Source organism: Eubalaena glacialis, chromosome 1 (genome assembly GCF_028564815.1).
Source record: "Eubalaena glacialis isolate mEubGla1 chromosome 1, mEubGla1.1.hap2.+ XY, whole genome shotgun sequence".
NCBI classification, from domain to species: domain Eukaryota; kingdom Metazoa; phylum Chordata; class Mammalia; order Artiodactyla; family Balaenidae; genus Eubalaena; species Eubalaena glacialis.
Genome location: NC_083716.1, coordinates 1,125,451 through 1,145,567, shown reverse-complemented (window position 1 = coordinate 1,145,567; position 20,117 = coordinate 1,125,451). Strand labels below are relative to the sequence as shown.

The window sequence follows — 20,117 nt, the reverse complement described above, 5'->3', positions numbered from 1 at the left end:
ATTGGTCAGCTACCAGGACCCTCGCTGCCAGACCCAGGGTGGTCAGCGTGAGGACTGCCACCTGCAGCCCCTCACTCCCGTCAGACGGGCTGTGATCAGAGCTCAGCTGCTTCCAGGGTCCAGGCCAGGCATCCAGGTCCGGCGTGGGCACACACATGTCCATCTGCCCGGCAGTGTGCACCAAAGTGAAGACTAGCGTTTCCAGACATGAGGTCAGCCTTGCCAGCAAAGTCCTCCCCATGACTGGCTTTGTGACCCTCCTTTTGCTCCTCTCACTGCTGGAACAGCGTTTGGGAAGGACTGTGAATTGGGCCCTTACCATTTCCTTGGCCTTCGAGCATCATGGTTTATGATCTGGAGATGTAGGAGGTGGGAGGGTGTCATTCCCGGCACAGGGAGCGTGGCCGAGGGGAAAGCTGTCCTCCTCTCTCTTGCTGTTGCAAAGAGCAGACTGAGGGAGGCTGTGTCCGTAACGGAACCTGAGGCAGGCACACTGGCTCTCCTCCCGAAGCCCAGGCTCCTCAAAGTCGGCGGGGAGGGCAGCCCGAGGCCCCTGGCCCCCTCACCGTGGCCAGCATGGCAGCTGCTCTGTGACGACTGGTCCACCAAGTACCTGCGTGAAAACCCTGATAGGCTTTTGCCCACTTGGTTTCCCAAATATTCTGATTATTGAGGATTTTCCTTCTTTTAACATTGCAGAGAATTAAAGAATTAGAAGAAAGAATAGAAGCTCAGAAGAGACAAATAAAGGAACTGGAGGAAAAGGTAAGACAAATACGAATTTGGGGTCTTGCTTTTTTGCCAGAGCTCACACAAAGAGAGAAGAACAGGTAACTCAGGATGCCATGTAGCGCTAGGTCTGAGGTTGGGGTATTTTTGGACAGAAAGAGGCTTCAGGGACGTGTCTGCTCGGGACAAGGAGCCGGAGCCCAGGGTCTGGGAACACCCCGTCCGTGACAACCCAGCCGTGCCACCCCGAGGGCCGTGCCTCTCACGGCCTCAGTTTCCCCGGCCGTCGGGGTGCCTGCAGACCGGCAACCAGCGGTCCCTTTAGTGTGATTCCTTGACTGTGGCTCCCAAGTTTGGAAACGGCAGGTGCTGGGGTGCAGCTGGTTGGGGGCCGTGTGGCTTGGGGTCAGGGAGGTCTGTCCAGCTCTCCTCCCGATGGCTGGCTCTGCAACTCCCAAATCAGGGTGCACAGAGCACCCTCAGAGAGAAGCCTGCAGGGTGTGCTTAGTTCTAGGACAGTTGGGCTCTTTTGGTCTGTGATTTAGGATGTTTCGATGGCTTCTAGCAGGCAGACTGCTTGTTTGCGTCTTGTGACCGGTCTTGCCTGTGGGGTGGATCTCACCAAAGGCCGGCTCCCCTCTGAGCCTCCCTGGCTTGTCGCTGCCGGAGAGAACGGGAGGCTGGGGTCTGGACAGGACCCGCCACCCTCAATGGGCCACACGTCCTCAGCCCTGCCTGGGAAGAGCCAGCAGAGGCTGTGTGCTCGCGGGGCACGGGGACCCCTCCCCACGGCAGCCCCTGCAGCTGGTCCTCCCCCTGCCCTGCCCACCCCTCGTCCAGATGAACCCGGCCCCTTCCCTGGGCACTTTACCGCCATCTGACGAGCGGTCTTGGTGGTAACTTGCAAATCCAGAGCTGGTGACAGGCCCCTAGAACCGTGCAGGGCACGACCTGCAAAGCAGAGAGGCAGCCGGGGAGCAAGTATGTGCCTGCCCGTGGGCTCCAGACCGTGAGCGACACACACCTGGCTCGCCTGGGGAGGCCGGCGGGACGCGCAACCTCGAAGCGGTGCAGTCTCTCCCCCAAAATGAACCTCTCTTTCCTTTTGCATCTTAAAGTGAGAGCATTTGTATGTATTAAATACTAGAATTTTAAAAATTGGGTGTTTATTCTTTTAATCTAGCTGAAGCAGCTCTGCTTTTCCAAGCAGTTTTACCACCGTCAGATTTTCTCCTGTGTCTCAGTTGGCTGGACACCTCCCCCGACCCAAAATGAGGCTCCAAGTGTGAAATCTATTCAGCCAGTTGGCTGTACTTTGTCATTTATAATGGGGCTGAGACCAAAATATTGTCACCGAGTGTGGTGTTTGCCTGGCACTTGGGTCGTCTTTCCGTAAGACTCCTCTCATCATTATAGCCACTTAGCGCCCTCACCATCAGCCCTGGTGACAGGTCCAGATGGCAGGTCCCCGCCACTCCCCCAGAGGCGAAGTGACCAGCAGAGCCTCCCTCCTGACTGTCACCCGCAGCCTGGCCTCTGGACGGTGCAAGGTCCCTGGGGAGGGGATGGCACTGTCACTTCAGGCCCCTGGCAGTGCAACCCTTAAACCACTGGACACCAGCGCGCCAGGATCTGCTCCTGATCCCCAGCTGGCGTCTCCACGTCGCTCTGTCTGTGATCACGTTATTTCTTGCCAAAAGCTCTACAAACTCTTTTTTCTCTTTCTTTCCTTCCATGTCTCCACCCTCCCCTTTCCTTTTTAGTTTCTATTTTTGTTCTTATTTTTCTCCTTAGCTTTCATTCTGTGGTCATAGCTCTCCTGGGCACCCTGGCGTGGTGAGTATTTCGTCTGCATCATAGGGACCAGCACGGCCCCCGCTGTTCCGTAAGCAGGAGGTGCTTCCGGAAGGGGACAGGCAGGGGTCCCCCAGGTCCTAGAGGGGAGGGGTCTGCCGTCGTCAGAGGGGAAGGGGCGCTTGCCTTCCTTGAGAAGGAAGGAACGCAAAGGACCGCCTCCCACGGGACCTCCGCGGGGAAGAGACGTGCGCACAAAACCACTCCCTGTCCTCTGCTCCGGGCAACTCGCCAGGGAGCAGTGCTGGTGGTTTCGTGTCTTTTTGCCTTTTCCGTGTATCAAGTGCAAGCTTGGGTGACACTGGAGATTCAGCCAGAGATGCCCACTTTCCCCGACAAGCTGGGCTCATTCACGACGTCACAGTCGTGCTGAGCCGTGGCATCGTGCCCGCGGCTTTCAGGCCGAGGCCGCATGTGAAAGCTTGACCACCGCTTTCTTCCCAAACAAGATGAGAGGACAAGTAGGGCGTGGCCTCACCATCCCGTCTCCGTCTGTGGCCCCCGCCCTCAGAGGGCCTCCCCTCGGGAGCAGGGCCACCCTTCCTCATAGCCCCATCCCTCCAGCCCTTCCCTCTCGCCCTGCAGCCTCCCTGACCTGTGTCCTGCGTCTCTTTTCTTCCAGCCCTCCGAGGAGCCAGACCGCTTTCCTCCAGCTGGACCAGAGAGCAGCAGGTGCCCCAGTGGCAGAGGGAGATGCCGCATCTCATTCCTGAAGACTCAAGAGGCTCTGGGCTCTGCATACCCCCTCCCGTCGAGGAAGAGGGAGAAAGGGGGTCTTTGAGCACCTCTGTGGGGGACTGTCCATTTTGATGAGCCAGAATTAGAACTAGTTCTCTGACTGGGGCTCCTCTGAAGAGACCTTGTCTTGGCTGTGGACCCTGGGGTCCTTCCTCGGGACGCAGCCTCCCAACCCTAGTTACAGGGACGCGCGAGCCCCCTGCTGCACAGGTGTAGAGAGCTGCTTCTGTGCAGGAGCCCCAAACTCCCACCTCCCTTTGTTCCCGTGATGACAAAAGGTGTCTCAAAGGAAGATTCCCAGAAACAACGCAGGCACCCCGCAAGATGCCGCAATGAAGCTGCCACCACGGTGGTGACCTTCGTTCAGGGAAATGGGGACGGTTCATGGAGCATCTCAAGGACCGTTGCCCCATCTCTTCCGGGACGGACTGGCTATGATGACGCTGCGACTCACTGGCTGGGGTCCTCAGCACTTACTGACTGACACATCCTGCCACCCTGCCTTGTTGATGACGCTGTCACTCGCGGGAACAGAACTCTGGCTGCCATGGTGCCATCAGCTTCCCGCCCTGAGCTGCGCCGAGGGACTGACCAAAGGGATGACTGGGGAGCCTGGTAGTGGGAGCTGGGACCAGAGCAATGCACCAACTGGGAAGGGGCCTGACCTTGTCGGAGACGCAGGGGCCAGAGGACACCTCGGGCTGTGCAGCACCGCAGAGGCCCTCAGGATGCAGGCAAGGCCAGAGCCACCCTGTCCAGAGCTCCAGCCTGCACGCTCAAGGCGCAGTGCCCAGCGAGGGTGACAGTGCCCCAGGGTTCTGCGGATGTGAGGAGGGGGCCCAACGCCCAGGTGGCCAGCAGGTGAGGCTCAGCCGTCATCCCCGGGACACGTCGTCTTCCTTCCCACCCTTTGTGGGCCCTGTGGGCGCCAGCACACCTCCTTCTGGTCTGTGGGATCCCACCTCCTCTGCGGCGAGGTTGGCCCCGTTTGAGATGTAGGTTCAATTTGCTAGGACGCTGGCCTTGCAGCAGGAGCCCTGGGGTCTATACAGGTGGGCGGAGGCAGGTTGAGGGCGGCTCACCTCCCACCATGGCCTCTGGACCGGAGTCTGCTCCCTGGGGGCATCTGGCATGGGCTTCTCCCTGGTCTGAGGTGCTGCACCCATTACAGGTCTTCTCCGCCCAGACCCAGGACACCCCCCGCCAAGGCCAGCCGAGGCCTCCAGAGGTGCCCAATGGTGGGTCCCAGGGCACATCCCTGAGCTACAAGGGCAGCCTCTCTCAGCTCCTGGCAGAGAAAAACTCCGCAAGGGTGCCCGACCACTTCTGCCGACTCGGGCCCTGGCCCTGCACCCCCAGTTCTGCTGGCCTGCCCCGCCCACCCCCGTCTTGCTGCTCCCAGAAACTCCAAAATGAGAGAGCATCCCACTTTTTCTTGTGGAGCCATCCCTCCCACTGACCCTGACTCCCAGCTCAGTGGGCCTCCCCGTGTCCCCAGGTCGTCACCTCCTCTCCCTGCCCCCAGGGCTCGGAGGCATCCCTGGGGCGGCCGGGTGGGTCATTCCCACGGCAGGGACGGAGGATCTGGACGGGGCATCGTGCTCCGCTAGTGAGCTTTCCTTTCCAGGCAGAATCTCCTCGGCAAGCGTGTTTCTGTGGGACGTGGTGAGGCTCTGGTGGGAATGCAGTTCTGTATCCAAGTCTGCAGGGTGTGATGTGGGGTGCCGTGTCCCCCACCCCTCCCCATCACAGAGCCACCTGAACCTCTAACAGTGGGGCTGCAGGGGCTCCAGGAGGTGCACCACTGGGCAGAGAAGGGAGTGAGGCAGAGCAGATGCAGAGGCAGAGGCCAGAGTGAGACCACCACCCGCTCACTCAAAGGGGCCTCGGGACACTTTGCTCTTTCACGCGGCACGTCTGGGCACGTGTTTCTCTAAAGGGGCTCATCTCTGGAAACCGCATGCGGTTAGCCTGGTGCAGGGCCCAGGCACGGCAGTATCTGCTCCCGCGTCCCCAGGGGTGCAGGGCACAGCCTCAGGCTAGAAAGATCACTCTGGAGGCTGGTTCTGGAGTGGAGCCTGGTCCCCGCCTGGTCCCCGGCCCGGTCCACACGTGGGCCCTCAAATCCGAACACGCCTGGTCCCCGGAGCTCGGGGTCCCTGGAGTTCGGGGTCTCCTCTTAGAACTTGCGCTGAGGTCCTTGGGCTGCGCCGTATCGTGTGGAGGAAAGTACCATACGCACCAGCACTGCGTTTCCGATTGCTTGGCGAGGACGGTCCACTGTCACGGCCTGACCTCAAAGGTCACCTGTAGCCGGTGAAGGACAATGAACAACGCACATGGCCACGGCAACACCTGTATCACAACGCACTGCCCAGAGTCCCCGGAGGGGCCGCACGGGAGGTGGAGTCACCTCTGCCCCATCGGAATCATCCCCGCAGCCTTCCCCCTGCTGAGCCAGCCTGGCTCTGGGGTCTGCCTTGCCATGTGCCCAGCACGGGGGACCTGCCAGGGCTTGGAAGGCTGCTCCGTGCCGCAGAGCTGTGAGCAGGTCTCGCCTGTGGAGGAGCCAGAGCCAGATAAGGATGGCTGAGAGCGTGAGAACAGGTCCAGAGGCAGGGGGCGCCGGGCAGGCACGGCCTCCCTGGGGGCCAGGAGACCTCCAGGACCTGGACATTGATGGGGCCCCCCTTGGACAGAGCCATTTTGTGGGTCTGGAGACCCAGAGGTGGCTCAGACCAACTCCCGGGTGCTCACGTTGGGGTAGCCTGGGTGGGGGGCAGTGGGCGTCACAATTCGGGGACAGAGCTGTGCTGCATGTCTCGGCTCGGGACGCCGCACAGCAGCCTTGGGGCCAGACGTGCACCTGGTGCAGTGCAGGCAACACGAGGTGTTAACAGCCTCCTAAACAAGCGTCTCCTTCCTCCATCAGCTTTTTTTTTTTTAGGATTTTTTTTGATGTGGACCATTTTTAAAGTCTTTATTGAATTTGTTACAATATCGCTTCTGTTTTATGTTTTGGTTTTTTTGGCCGAGAGGCATGTGGGATCTTAGCTCCCCGAACAGGGGTCGCGCCCGCACCCCCTGCAATGGAAGGCGAAGTCTTAACCACTGGACCTCCAGGAAGACCCCATCAGCTTTTTAAAAACCTTTTATTATAAAATAGTTACAGGGCTTCCCTGGTGGCACAGTGGTTGAGAATCCGCCTGCCAATGCAGGGGACACGGGTTCGAGCCCTGGTCTGGGAAGATCCCACATGCCGCGGAGCAACTGGGCCCGTGAGCCACAATTACTGAGCCTGCGCGTCTGGAGCCTGTGCTCCGCAACAAGAGAGGCCACGATGGTGAGAGGCCCGCGCACCGCGATGAAGAGTGGCCTCCGCTCGCCGCAACTAGAGAAAGCCCTCGCACAGAAACGAAGACCCAACGCAGCCAAAAATGGATAAATAAAAAAATTTTAAAATGGTCCACATCAAAAAAAATCTTAAAATAATAAAATAAAATAATAAAATAAAATAAAATAGTTACAGATTTAAAGAAAAGTTGCAAAAATATTATGAAGTTCCTGTACACCCTTCACCCAGCTTCCCCAGTTGTTCACATCTCATGTAATCACAGCGCACTCTCCAAGCCTAGCTGGTCCACCCACTCAGTTCAGACAAGTGTTTCTGCTCCAGGACCCCATACTCTGTTGAGTCATTCTCCTGGTCCATCCCAGTGGGCGACAGTTTTCTTAGCTTTTCCTCGTCATCCTTGACCTTGGCACCCTAATAGGAGCTGGTGGGTTATTTCGTGGATTGTCCTCCAGTTTGATTTGTCTGATGTGTCTGAATGATCGGACTGAGGTTACGCATTCTTGGCGAGACTGAGCCCAGGTGACCCCTTCTGAGTGTGTTTGATCAGGGCGGCATGACGTCCATACACTGTATCCCTCTGATGGGAACCTTGATCAAGGTTCTGCCAGGTTATCCACTGACAAGGTATCATTTGTAACTATAAATAGATAGGGAGAGACACTTTGAGACTAAGCAAGTACCCTGAGCCTCTTTAAACTTTTGCCCAATAACTTTAGCGGACATGAGTGGGTCTTCCCTGCCACAGTGATTACTGCCTGTTCTCGTGGTTTTCTATCCCTACGTTCCTTCTATTTTGTTAGAATTTTTCTCTGGAGAAGACCTGTCCCCCTTCTCTCATTTCTTTCTTTATCCAATTATTTATAGCAGTATGGGCTCATGGGTATTTAATTTATTCTATGGGTTATAATCCAACACCATCTTTAATTATTTTCTTGCTCAGATTGTTCCAACTTCAGCCACTGAGCTTTCCAGCAGGTTGATGCCTCTGTCCTTTGAGTTCCCTTCTGTGTCTTGAGCCCTTTCTTACTTTCGGTCCCCTCAGGATGCTCAAGCTCATCTGTATTTTCCCTGCCCCAAACCTGAAAGCAACCACTTCTCCAAGGAGCTCTGGTTCCTTCTGTTGGAGAATGGTGTTTAGGAACCGACAACTCTGGGCTGGGTGTGTTTGCTACTCCTGGGGTGATAGTATTTCTAGGCCCTCTCAGGGGCAGAGCTTGGAAACAGACAGCTGTGTGCTAATGCATGCATACACCCCCTTCTTTGTTTATTTCTGCTTCTATCTATCATCTATTATCTACCGTCTGTCATCTATCTATCATCTATCTACTATCTATCTATGTATTTATATAGCTATTATCTATCATCTATTATTTATCTGTCATCTGTCATCTATTTATCATCTATGTATATATCATCTATCATTTATCATCTATCATTTATCTATCATCTATCTGTCATCTATCACTATCTATCTATCCAGCTATCATCTGTGGGTCTATTATAAAACCACCAGTTCATACTGACACTTGGAATTCGAGGCCAACCATTCAAGACTCATTCCTGCCCCCCCTTTCCTTATCTGTAACTACTTTCTTTGGAGATGTGGCTCTGTCCATATAAACTGTGTTACTTATTTGCCCCACCCTAGTATCCACACAAAGACATTTCAGAATTGCTAACCCATATCCCCTGTGAGGAACAAGTTTACCAGCGAGGAGACATTTGAGTGCAGTCCCTTTTATCTTTAGCCTTATAGTCTCCAGACAAAATATTGTTTTCCAGAATGACGTAGTCTGGTTCTTTTCCTCTAGTACATTGTCCATTTGTGGCCATTTAGTTTTGTTTGTTATATCTTGGATTCCATTGGAGTTTCCTTCACAGAGTGATTTCTTAAAAATTTACACAGCACAGTTCCTGTTTGTACTGTGTAGTCTCTGGGTCTTGACACATGTGGGCACAGAGTCACGATACACGATACAGCACCATCGCCCCAGCTCCCTCTGCTTCCTGCCACAGTCACCCCATCCATCCCCAACTCCACCCTTGGCAACAATGGGCTATGTTCCCTTCTTCCAGTTTTGCCATTTACAGGTCTTATGAGTGGAAAATATGAAATGTGCATTCAACATGTAGCTTTGGGGTCTGGCTTTGTTCACTTAGCAACATGCATGGAGGATTCCCCTATGTTTTTGTAGTTCATTCCTTTTTATGCTGAGTCATTTCTGTCTCATGGATGTGCCACATTTGTCCACATTTATCTGCTTGTTTCCTGTTTAGGGCAACTGTGAATCAAACTGTTACAAACATTCATGCACAAGTTTTTGTGTAAATACAGGTGTTCATTTCTCAGGTAAATACCTAGGATTGCTAAATGTGTGCTCAGTTTTATAAGAAACTGTTGTCCAAGGTGGCTGTACGTGTTGCATTCCCACCAGCGAAGTATGTGGGAAGACTGCTGCTCCGCATCTTTTCCAACACTTGATATGGTCAGTCTTTCTGGGGGGTGGAGGTCCATTCTAATAAGGGCATAGATGTTATTTTAGTTTTAATTTGCATTTATCTAATGACTAATGACGTTGGGCATCTTTTTATGTGTTGATTTTCCATCCGTGTATCTTCTTCGGTAAAGCGTCTGTTGAAATCGTTTGCCCATTTTTTAAATTTGATTTTTGCTTTCTTATTATTGAGTTTTAAGACTCCTTTATACATTCCAGACATACACCTTTGTTGGTGCAAAAGTATTTTCTCTTTTATCTTTTTGTTCTCTTAAGAGTATCTTTTGAAGATAAGTTCTTAAATTTTGATAAAATCTAACTTATCAACTTAAAAAGAAATAGGTTGTATGGTATTGGACCTAAGAAAACTTTGCCTGATTCAAAGTCACAAATATTCTCTCCCATGTTTCCCTCTGGAATTGTGTGGCTTCATGTCTTCCATTTATATTCATCATCCATTTTTCGTTCATTTTTGCATTCGGTGCACAGTTTTGGTGGAAGCATACTTTTTTTGCATGTGGTTGTCCAGCCCTTGTCTCCTCCCACCCCCTTTGTAAAGAAATCTTCCTCTCTTTGATTAAAATGCCTTCTGCTTGGCTGGATCAAGTCCCTGCTCTGTGGTCAGCCCTATCCTGACTGGAGTGTCCTCCCGGACTCTGAGTCACCGCATATCAGGAGGCAGGGGGACAGAGCTGCTGTTTGCTGGCGTCCTCCACACACGGCACGCCTGGTCCCCACTGGGTGCTGGGGGTGGGGCTGGGTCTCCAGGGACCTCGCCTGCCTAGCTCGGGGCCTGGAAGCCCAAGATGTGTGAGACTAACTGTCAGCGGCTCAGATTTATAGCTCTCGGCGGAGCAGGCACTGAATACCGATGAGCCCCCTCTCCTCTGAGCCTGGTCTCAGATTACTCATGCTGTGCTGAGGCCAGGCGGCCAGAAATGACAGCTGCTGCCGTTTTTAGGTTCAGGGACGAGCTGCTTGCTCAGAACACGTCCACAGTTAACGAGCATTGTGCACACGTGGAAGGGGAACCTTCGTTAAAAAAATATCCGTAATATTTTCCATCATAACCTAATGAAATTGTCTTTTTAATTTGTGTGTGTTGTTTTATGTTTAAGCAAAGGAATAAAAGGCAAGGTGTTTTTGGTCCTCGTAGAAGGCTCACCCAAGTGTGAACAGCAGCTCTCGAGGCCGTTCGTGCTGGTGGGTGGGGGGGTGTGGGGGACGAGCGCTGCCTTTCCATCTTGGGAGGAGGGACGGGTGATGGAGCCCCCAGACCCAGACACTGAGGGGCCCTGTCAGGGCGGCTTCGTCAGCCTGGGCTCCAGCCCCAAGCGGGATGAGGGGGGCTCGGGGCTGAGGTCAGACATGTGCTCGTCTGATGGCAGGTGACAAGCCCGTGCACGGAGCGTGGTGGCCATGCTGCCTGAAGGGCCACTGCTGGTGTGCATGGTGATTCGCATCCCTGCCTGCCCCTTGCAGCCCCTCATCACGGGGCTTTCTTCCTCTTGGCTTCTTGGTGCACAGAATTGCATTCATCCTGACACTGGCTCATTCCTGCCACTGGTCTGGCAATGGCCCACATGCTCATCTTGTTTCTTGGCTGCACTGACTTCTAACCCCGTACCGTCACCTGCCCCTCCTCCAGGAGGTAGCTGCCTTCTGGACCCCGGGGCAACCGCCCTGTGCCGAGCTTTGTGGCAGACGCGTATGTTTCTAGGAGGTACAATCGTCACTGTGTTTTAAGTCCTCGTAAGAGGTGTCATGCTGTCCGTGTCCGCACTGTGCACTTAATATCACTGTGCTTAGACTTGCCCATCCTGTGACCTGTGTGTCCCCTCACCCCTGTCTGGGGCTCCCTCATGGAACTCCACCACACCTCTAATGGACGTTTGCGTTTTGCTATTGTGAACGATGCTTCATGAACATTCTCGTAAGGTCTGTGGATGTGCTGGTGCAGGAGTTTCCTCTGGGTGTCCGCCTAGGGGTCTTCAGGGGTCATCCAAATACAAGCGCTCGACCTCAGGGGATACTGACTGACTCCTCCAGCTCATGTTGGCTTTGGAGCATTTTTTTTTTTTGGCTCTTTGTGTAGAATTCTGTGTTTACCTTATGGCAAAAGCTGTTCTCTGACGTTACTGAGAGGTTTGCACACGGTCTCAGACAGAAGTGGGATAACTGGCTGGAGGCCGACGGTTTCCCCTCCCCCGGTTTGTGCCTGTCTAATCTGTTCTGTCCAGGGACAGCTCATGGCCTGCGGCAAGCTGTCTAGCGCTCTGTAATGTCACCATCTTGGTAAAAGCAATGATGCGTCTTTTCACTAGCATGACCACGAGGCCATTAATAAGAGATGCCGTTATTAGAGATGTCGGTGCCACAAAAGAGAGCTGGACCCCCCCTTGTAGGGCTGTGAGAGCAGCTCCTAGTGACCCAGGCAGGAAACAAAACAAGAACCAGCGGAAAGAAGACAGAAAGGGTGTGCTCCCACCTACATACGGGTCTGCACGTGTGGTGGGCACGTGTGGTCAGGTGGAGGCCTGGGAGCCTGGGCAGCGGGTTCTGCGCCCACACCAGCCAGGGAGACGGGTGTGCGCACAGCACGTGAACAAGAGTAAGTCCCCCTTCTCTCCAGGAGGGAGGGGCTGAGCTGGCTTCTGTGTACCTTTCTGGCCGTTCCCCGGGGGCCGCGCCCTGGCCCTTGTAACCTGGGCTGATGCAGGCTAGGAGGAGTCCTGTGTGCTCAGACGGTTGGAAGACGGGGAGCCCACTCAGTGCCTGCCTCGGCCGGTCCTGCACCGCGATCACAGCACCAGAAGCTTCCCCCCTGGCCCCGCTGGAATTCCTCCACACCCCACCCCAATCCCGTCACCGGAGCGGTCCTCCTGGTACCCAGGGGCAGGGGCCTGTGAGGCCGCGGGGGTGGAGGGCAGGCCTCTCAGCAGGCTGAGCAGCCGCGAACAGGGGAGCCCAGCCCCGGGGCTTTGACGCGCGATGCCCGTCGCCCTGCGCTCGGCGCCCCCCCGCCCTCCGGAGCCCCAGGGCCGCCGCCTCGTGCGCCACTAGGAGCCCAGTGGTGCGCCCGCCACCTGGCCAGCCGGGGCCCAGCCTGTGGTGGTGCCTGGCCGCCACCCCCTGTCCACGCTCTGGGCCGCGGGCCATCACCCATCCTCAGCGCAGCCCAGTGTAAAATCACGTAACCTCTCCCTCCAGAAGGAAGGTAAGGGTGCGGTGCTCGGTGCCCACCGTTATCGAGACATCACCCCTCCCCTCACCAGGCAGTAGTCCACCAGACTCTGCCCCCCTGGGCTGGGAGCGCCACCACGTGCCATGCTTCCCTCCACGCCCTGCGTCCCTCCTCCCACACAGCGTTCATCCTCATCTCCATCAGTGCCCTGTCCTCCCGCCTCTCCGTGAAGCGCTGCACACGCAGGGACGTGCCCAGCTCGCTCCCTGTGGAATCCTCTGTGTGGATCCCGGTGCACACGCAGGTCGTGCCTGGCCACTAAGACACGGTCGATTAAATGACGACCCAGTAAGTGGAGCGACGCGCTCACGAAGGCCAAAGGCCGTGTCTTCTCCATCTGCAGCCTCACGGCCTCCTGAGCTTCCAGAAAACAGTGGAAGTGGGTGCCCCCAGGTCCCCAAGACCACGCGCAGGCTCAGTGGCCCACCAGGATTCTCAGGACTCAGTACGGAGTGGTGCCGCGGCCCAGATCTATTGCAGTGATGTCATCAAGGTAGGCAGCTGGCTCTGTGAGGGCAGAAGACACAGGAGGAGGCTGGAGGGACCCAGGAGCAGGTTCCCTACACTCTCTCCCGCCTGCGGAGGCCACACGGAGCACACCCTCCGCAGCCTGAAAACGCAGCTGTGTGTGCGCGCTGTCTCTGCCGGGGGGCCGGGAGTGTCCGCTGGAGACTCGGAGTTCAGGGTTGTCACTGGGGCTACTCATTTGTGCACCGCCTGCCCGTTAGAATGCCGGCCCTCAGAAGGAGGCAGGTGTTTGCCATAAATCACATCATTTGTACAAACAGTCTAGGCCAGCCCACGAGCACAACCTCTTCTCTCTGGGAGAGTTTCAAAGGCCAGGTTTCCAGATGCCAATCAAGGGCCAACCTGGCAGGCAGGCCCCTGTGCAGACTGCAGCTCAGCTTCCGCCCAAAGAGGCGCTCTTGAATGAGGAGCCCCCCAGGGCCAGGGGACCAAGGGCAGACCCACAAGGTGACCCCACACTCACCTGTCCTGGGTCTCGCACGGCTTCAACACGGTGAGATCTCGGGCTGACTGGGGGGATGGTCAGGAAGCTGGGCCAGCGGCCGAAAAGGGAGGGGTGGAGGACACCATATCGGAGGACATGGGACTGAGGGGTCTGTAGGGACTTGGGAGGTCTGGAAGCCTGGAAGCAGAAGCATGCCTCTGTGTGTGTGTACGTGTAAGTGTGCGTGTGTGTGTGTGTGTACGTGTAAGTGTGCGTGTGTATGTGTGTGTACGTGTAAGTGTGCGTGTGTATGCGTGTGTACGTGTAAGTGTGCGTGTGTATGTGTGTGTACGTGTAAGTGTGTGTACGTGTACGTGTGCGTGTGTATGTGTGTACGTGTAAGTGTGCGTGTGTATGCGTGTGTACGTGTAAGTGTGCGTGTGTATGTGTGTGTACGTGTAAGTGTGCGTGTGTAGTGCTGCAGTCCCAGAGAAAGGCAGAAAGCCACCCGTCCTGGACACAGTGTTGGTGAACATTAGCAAAGTAGGGTAGGACTGGCTCAAGAGAGGATCAAGTGACCTCAGGCAGCCAAATGTCGTCGTCTTGTGCCTTCAAACTGGGGAGTGACTGTTCAGAATTCTGCACGTTATTTTCACCAAGATTCTTGCTCTGTGTTTGGGTGTGTGCAGCTCGTACCCCAGAGAGTTATCGTCTTAGTTCAGGAAGGCAGTGACATGCGTGGAGGGCGGTGAGCACGTGGTCCGGGCCCTGGCTCTGGCCAGCCTAGAACTGCGAGCTCGGGAAACGCCTTTTAATCTCCAGGCTTCAGCTTTTCCATCTGCAAAATGAGAGGGTCCTTTCTAACACGCTAGAAGTGGATGAATTGACTAGAACCTATTTAGAGATGGATCAGATTACAGGCATAAGGAACAATGTGAGTTTAACGCAACAGATTTCAACCATGATGTGTGCGATACTCGGTGAAGTAAGCACACGTGCGATTCTAATGTGTTTAGCGTTCATTCTACTTGGTGGAATGTCCCCTGACTGAGAAGTTCGTTTTAAAGTTAAAAACCAAAAAAACTCTGTGGAGTTTCTAATGCCTGTGACCCCAGGTGGTGTGGCCCACCACCCCCGCCCCTCCCCCTCCCCTCCCCCTCCCCTTCCCCTCCCTTCCCCCTCCCCTCCCCCTCCCTCTCCCCCTCCCCTCTCACCCACCGATGCTGCTGCCCCAGCGGCTGCTCCAGGGTCCGCCCTCCATGTTAGAAAGAACCTGGGAAGCTCCTTCTTAACTTCTTCTAAATATTAAAGATGTAAAAGGTGAAAAGGAAGACTTAGTACCTAACAGAGGCCCACTTTCTAAGTACTGAGAAGAAACGAAAACTGGGCGGAAACGTGAGCACCTTCCCACATGTGGGAGGGAGCACTGAGGCCACTTCTGCACATGGTCTCACGGGGCACGGGGACTCGTCTTTGTGGCCTCGCGTCTCCTGGGAAGAGCCGTTTGCATCTCCCAGACAGAGGCTCAAGTGTGGCGCCATACCTGGGCCAGAGCCACCATCACCGGATGTCCACCTACAGAGCCAGCGCCTGGTCATTTCTCCAGACCTTCCCCACCGGGAGTCCCCGCCAGTGGCTCAGATGTGTCACACTAACAGAGAGCATCTGTCTTCGCTCTTTTTCAGAGAAGAAGCAGCACGTCGCTGAAGCCTACTTAAAGCGTGATTTCCATTCCGCCGAGCGTCGTGGTCCACGGCCCGGGGGAGTCTTCCCGCATTTGGACACAGCCTGACTCGCGGCTTGGAGGTGGCTCGTCTGTGGACCTCGCACCCTTGGGGGCCTAAGGTTGTGCTGTCAGTGCTGAATTTGCAAGGGGTACGTGTGCATGTGTGTGTGCATGCATGAGTCTGTGTGTGCACACACGTGTGCTCTATCAGAAGACAATGCACAGGACTGGGCTCTCTGAGGCACCTAGAAGTTGACCTGCTGGGTAATGAGAGTGCAGCCAGATGAGAATGTAATGGACAACATTGTATAAAAGAAACACAAACTGCATTGCCCAATGGCTGGAGGGAGGTACGCCTGTGTTGTCTGGAAGTGTTAGGTTCACTTTATATTTGTGTTGGAAGAAATGTTCAACTACGGTGCAGATGACAGTGGCAGCCAGACCAGGATGAATTGGGAGAAAGCTTATAGGATCAGACAGACGTGCTTTTTTCTCTAGAGGGTGCAGGTTTTCCGCTGGGCAATGCATTGTGAATCAACACTTGTCCAAGAAGGACACATCCTTTCTATCGTCATTAAAGCCACAGGCACTTAGTCACTTGAACAAAAAACGGGGCCAGTTCACTGCTTCTCCAGCTGAGCTTGAAGTCAGGGTTTGTATCTCAAGTCCAAAATCTGGCTGAGTCCTTCCTGCATACTTTAGTCTTGGTCTAATGACGGCATCGTCTTGGCACATTTGTCGTACTCAGAACCAAATGGCAGACAATAGTCTTGTGTTAACAAAAGCCACCGTGGAGCTATGGATGCACTCCCAGATGGAAGCCTGATGGACTGTGGGATGGAAACATGCAGAAACACTCCGCAGCTCCAAGCACCCCCTGTGGGCCTTCCCGCCCCATGTGTACCTGCGCGGGGACAGCAGCGATGCAGGTTGGCCATTTCAAATCCCAGAATGTGCGTGTGAAACGCAGATTCACACCCCTCGAGTTTATTTGGGTCATCATGATTTTGCGTGTCGTACATATGTCTGGAGTTCTTCATATGCAACCCCACACCCCGGACACTCTTAAGCACAGCTTTGTAATTTTTAAAAGAAGGCAAACTCTACAGGAAAGAGAAGCATGTAAATATGTACCAATGCTTATGAAGTTGTTATTGTCTGTATGTAAAAAGGATGTGCACTGGAAAGGGAAAATGGCTCAATGAATGTTTTAAATAATACTTCACGTACCAAATTGCATTTGGTACATTCAGGAAAGCACACATTTAGTTGCAATGCCAATTCTTCTCTTCAGATATTGTTCTTATTCATGTATCATAGGCACCTTCTTTTCATCTGATTACAAAATCCAGCATTTCAGGATTGGGCTTTTGCAAAACAAAAAAGAAGAAGAAAAGAAAAGAGAGAGAAAGAGAAAGCGGCAAATATGAGCATTTGTCACTGATTCCTGCTGGTCCAGTGAGCATCTGAAGAATTCAAGTATTTTATAATAACATGCACTTTCTAAATTCTAGAGTGTACCTTGTTTCAAAACCAGTGGGCTGGACTGAATTCCCTGCGAGTGTCTGGGCTCTCTTACTGCTAGCTCTTCAAACAGGGGAAGCGTGTGTGTAAGTGTGTCACTCCCTAATGGAGCAAGAGGAGGGACCCTGAAAGGTTGAAACACAGAAGTGTTTACTGTGTAACTGGGATGTGGACACGTATACAGCATAACAGTTATCACCATAATCACTGTGTGCAAAATACCCAGAAAAGCACAAATGTGTTCATTTGTCTAAACTACAAATCCATGTAAATTTCAGCTTCCTTGTTGACACGGATGTGTGTACCTCGCTTCCATGGTCTAGAGCTCCAGTCGCTGAAGGACCGTGGCTCTTCCTTAAAGGGCTCTGCCCTCGAGGAACCTGTAGCCTTCAGGAGGCCCTGAGTGCCTTACAGGGCTGTGGACACCAACTCTGGCAGTCAGGAAAGAGGGTGTGCCGGGAGTGGGTTTGGAGGCGCTGTGACATTAATCTACACTGACCATTACTGCATCATTGACCTTAAGATGGATTGTGTGTTTTAACACAGTAATGGATTTACGTTTAGGCTCAGGAAAATCAAGCTGTAACTTATGTATCAAATCATATATTTGTTTACTGTATATTTTTAAAAAGCTTTATTGTAAATTTATGCAAAAACGAATGAGGACTTGTTTTCTCACAGCAACGCGCCAGGCAGTATTTGTGTTCCCTGAAGCAATTCCTTAATAACCACACTCTAAACACCTGATAACTCGGTTCAGTGCTAAACAGTATTCAGAGGCCTAAAATAGGTTTGTATGGTGATCAACTACAAAATTTTACACATATTTTTGTATTGTGATTCCTATGATATATACCAGAGAATTTTTACTCATTTGTAAATTATTGTACAGTTTTTAATAAAAGGTTGTTTTAAGTCTTAGAATATCAAAGTTCTCCTCCTCACGAAGTATTAAAGTTTGGACGTATCGGCTATGTTAGCCACTTCTGTGTTCCGTGTCCACTCTCTGCACGACAGTGCCTCTTTCCACACCAAAGAGGGGACTTGGGCCTCCTGCTCACTGGGGAGGGGCTGCCGGGGGTCTCACATACAGCCTCATCCTAAGTCATGGGGAGTCTTCTGGAGGACAGGCTCTGAAATCAGAGGTGCTGGCAGCCCCTGGCTGAGGTCAGCCACCAGGGAGGACTGCTCCTGTAGCTGTTTGTCAGATGAGAACCAGAAAGAAAAGTCAGACCACTGAGAATGGTGAAAGAATTTCTGTGAATGAACAAGAACACATTTTAGTCACAGTGATCCCACACAGGTGATTAAAGCCTGTTTGATCTCTTTGGGGGAGTGGAAAACCAAGGTGGGACCGGGACGAGGGGATGGGAAAGTGCTGATTTAGCTCTGCAGGGGTTCTCACGCCAGCCAGTAATGGAGTGTCCTCGCACTGACTCTCACTGTCGCAACTTACGCTTTGAAATTCCGGCTGCACTAACAGAACGGAGAGGCTGGGATGTCTTTTCCTTAAAAAACAGTCCCTGCAGGGCTCGACTGAGTGACAGCATCGCCCTATGACTCTGGGTGGGCTGAGAGTCCTCCTACCGTGTCTCACCCCAAACCTTGAACTTTTTTTTTTTAATTAATTAATTAATTTTAGTTTTGGCTGCATTGGGTCTTCATTGCTGCGCGCGGGTTTTCTCTAGTTGCGGCGAGTGGGGTCTACTCTTCGTTGCGGTGCGTGGGCTTCTCATTGTGGTGGCTTGTCATGTTGCGGAGCAGGGGCTCCAGGTGCGCGGGCTTCAGTAGTTGTGGCACACGGGCTCAGTAGTTGTGGCTCGCGGGCTCTAGAGCACAGGCTCAGCGCATGGGCTTAGCTGCTCTGCAGCATGTGGGATCTTCCCAGACCACATGTCCCCTGTTCCCCTGCTCGAACCCGTGTCCCCTGCATTGGCAGGCGGATTCTTAACCACTGCGCCAGCAGGGAAGACCTGAACTTGTTTTCAAGGGCAGTCAGGAGCAGCTCCCGTGGGCGCATTCCCTCCCCCCCCCCCCGCCCCGTCCCCCGCCCTGGCCCTCCCGACTCGCCAAATGTTTCAGAGTCAGAGCCTCCTTCCCTGACGTGAGATCGCCCACAGGGCCTGGAAATGTGGCTGGAGTTCCAAAAAACTGTGGTTTCTTCCGTGCGTGCTCCCCGCCTGCCCTTCTGCGGGTTGAGCGGGAGGTCGGAACCCCGGTTTGCCCCGGGGGGCGAGCTGCAGAGCTTCGCTGGGACAGAACGCGCGCCCTCGGCCCAGATCCGGCGCGTTCAGCACTCCCTGCGTGGACAGCGCCGGCTCCGAGCGGACGCCAGGCCGGGCTGAGGGGTGGGGGGAGGGTTGGGGGGATGGGGGGGGAGCGCCAGGCCCGGCTCCGCCCAGTCCACGCGACCTCGCAGACCCCGCCACAGGAGGCTCCAGGACCCGCCGCCCCTCGCCGGCTCCCGCCACGGCAGCACGGCGGCCGCAGGAGCCAGCAGAGGCTCTGCCCGCGTGCCGGGGAATGCGGGGCACAGGCAGGCCCGGGCCGGTCCAAGCTCGGCGGAGTCTTCGGCTGCCTGGAGGACGCCTTTGAGAAGACGACGCTGCAGCTGGACGCGCGGGGAGGCGTACACCAGGGTCCGCGAGCAGGAGAGCCCCACAGCGGGCCAAGCGGCGACCAGGAGGGACGCGGCGAGCCAGGCGGAGACGGCCCAGAGACTGCCGCAAGTCTCCCAGAGAGGCCCAGCGTGGCCCAGGCCCGCGGCCCACAGCAGGTAGTGGCCGCAGTGCAGAGGCGCGGGCATCGGGGCCAGTGAGAGGGGGACGCGGGCCCTGGACTCCCTGAGACGCCACACGTCCACGCCGGAGGCCGCTGGGGCGCAGTGCAGGGGCTCGCCCTCTTCCACCAGCCCCCAGCTCCTCCAGGGGGACGCGAGGGCTCGCGGCGGGAACTTCTCCCTGACTGGCCGTGTCTGAGCCTGGACTTCCCTATCCTGCGCGACCCCCTCCTCAGAACCCGCCGGAGGCCTGGCCTCTCCTGCCCTGGTCTGCCTCTCCGGTCCGTCCTGGGTCCTGGGTAGCTCTTTCTCTGTGTGTCTCTCTCGGTCTCTTTCTATCCCTTCTGTGTCTCTCCAACCTCCCACCTGACATCAAGCTTCGCGGGGCTGGCCCTGGGGCAGCCTCACAATGAGGTGTCTCCACTGTCCGGTCCCAGGGCCAGCGCATGGCCTGGCGTTCCGATCCCTGCCCGGGCAATACTCCAAGGAGCCCGGCTTTGGCCTGAAACATCTTTCCGGACGGAGTCCAGCCTGAGCCTGGACTTGAGATTGGATTCAATCCCCGCGGCCCTGGGTGCCTCGGGTCATCAGGGAGCTGGTGGCGGGCCCTCGGCTGGCCAGGGGGGAAGCGGGTCCTGGCAGGACATTGCCGGAACCCTCTCACTCTCCGTCCCGGGTGCAGACTCTGCACACACACTGGCCGGGACCGGTCGCAACCCTC

General features: G+C 54.9%; 1 protein-coding gene across 19 annotated transcripts in view; it reads left to right on the top strand.

The window, feature by feature from the left end:
- Window positions 1-2,543, top strand: part of JAKMIP3 (Janus kinase and microtubule interacting protein 3) — a 50,379-nt gene extending 47,836 nt beyond the window's left edge. For all 19 annotated transcript variants that reach the window (XM_061191796.1, XM_061191828.1, XM_061191801.1 and 16 more), the window contains 2 exons: window positions 700-765; window positions 2,493-2,543. In XM_061191796.1, the coding sequence (XP_061047779.1) occupies window positions 700-765; window positions 2,493-2,543 (117 nt within the window). The remainder of the gene's footprint in view (window positions 1-699; window positions 766-2,492) is intronic.
- Window positions 2,544-20,117: the final 17,574 nt, after the last annotated feature.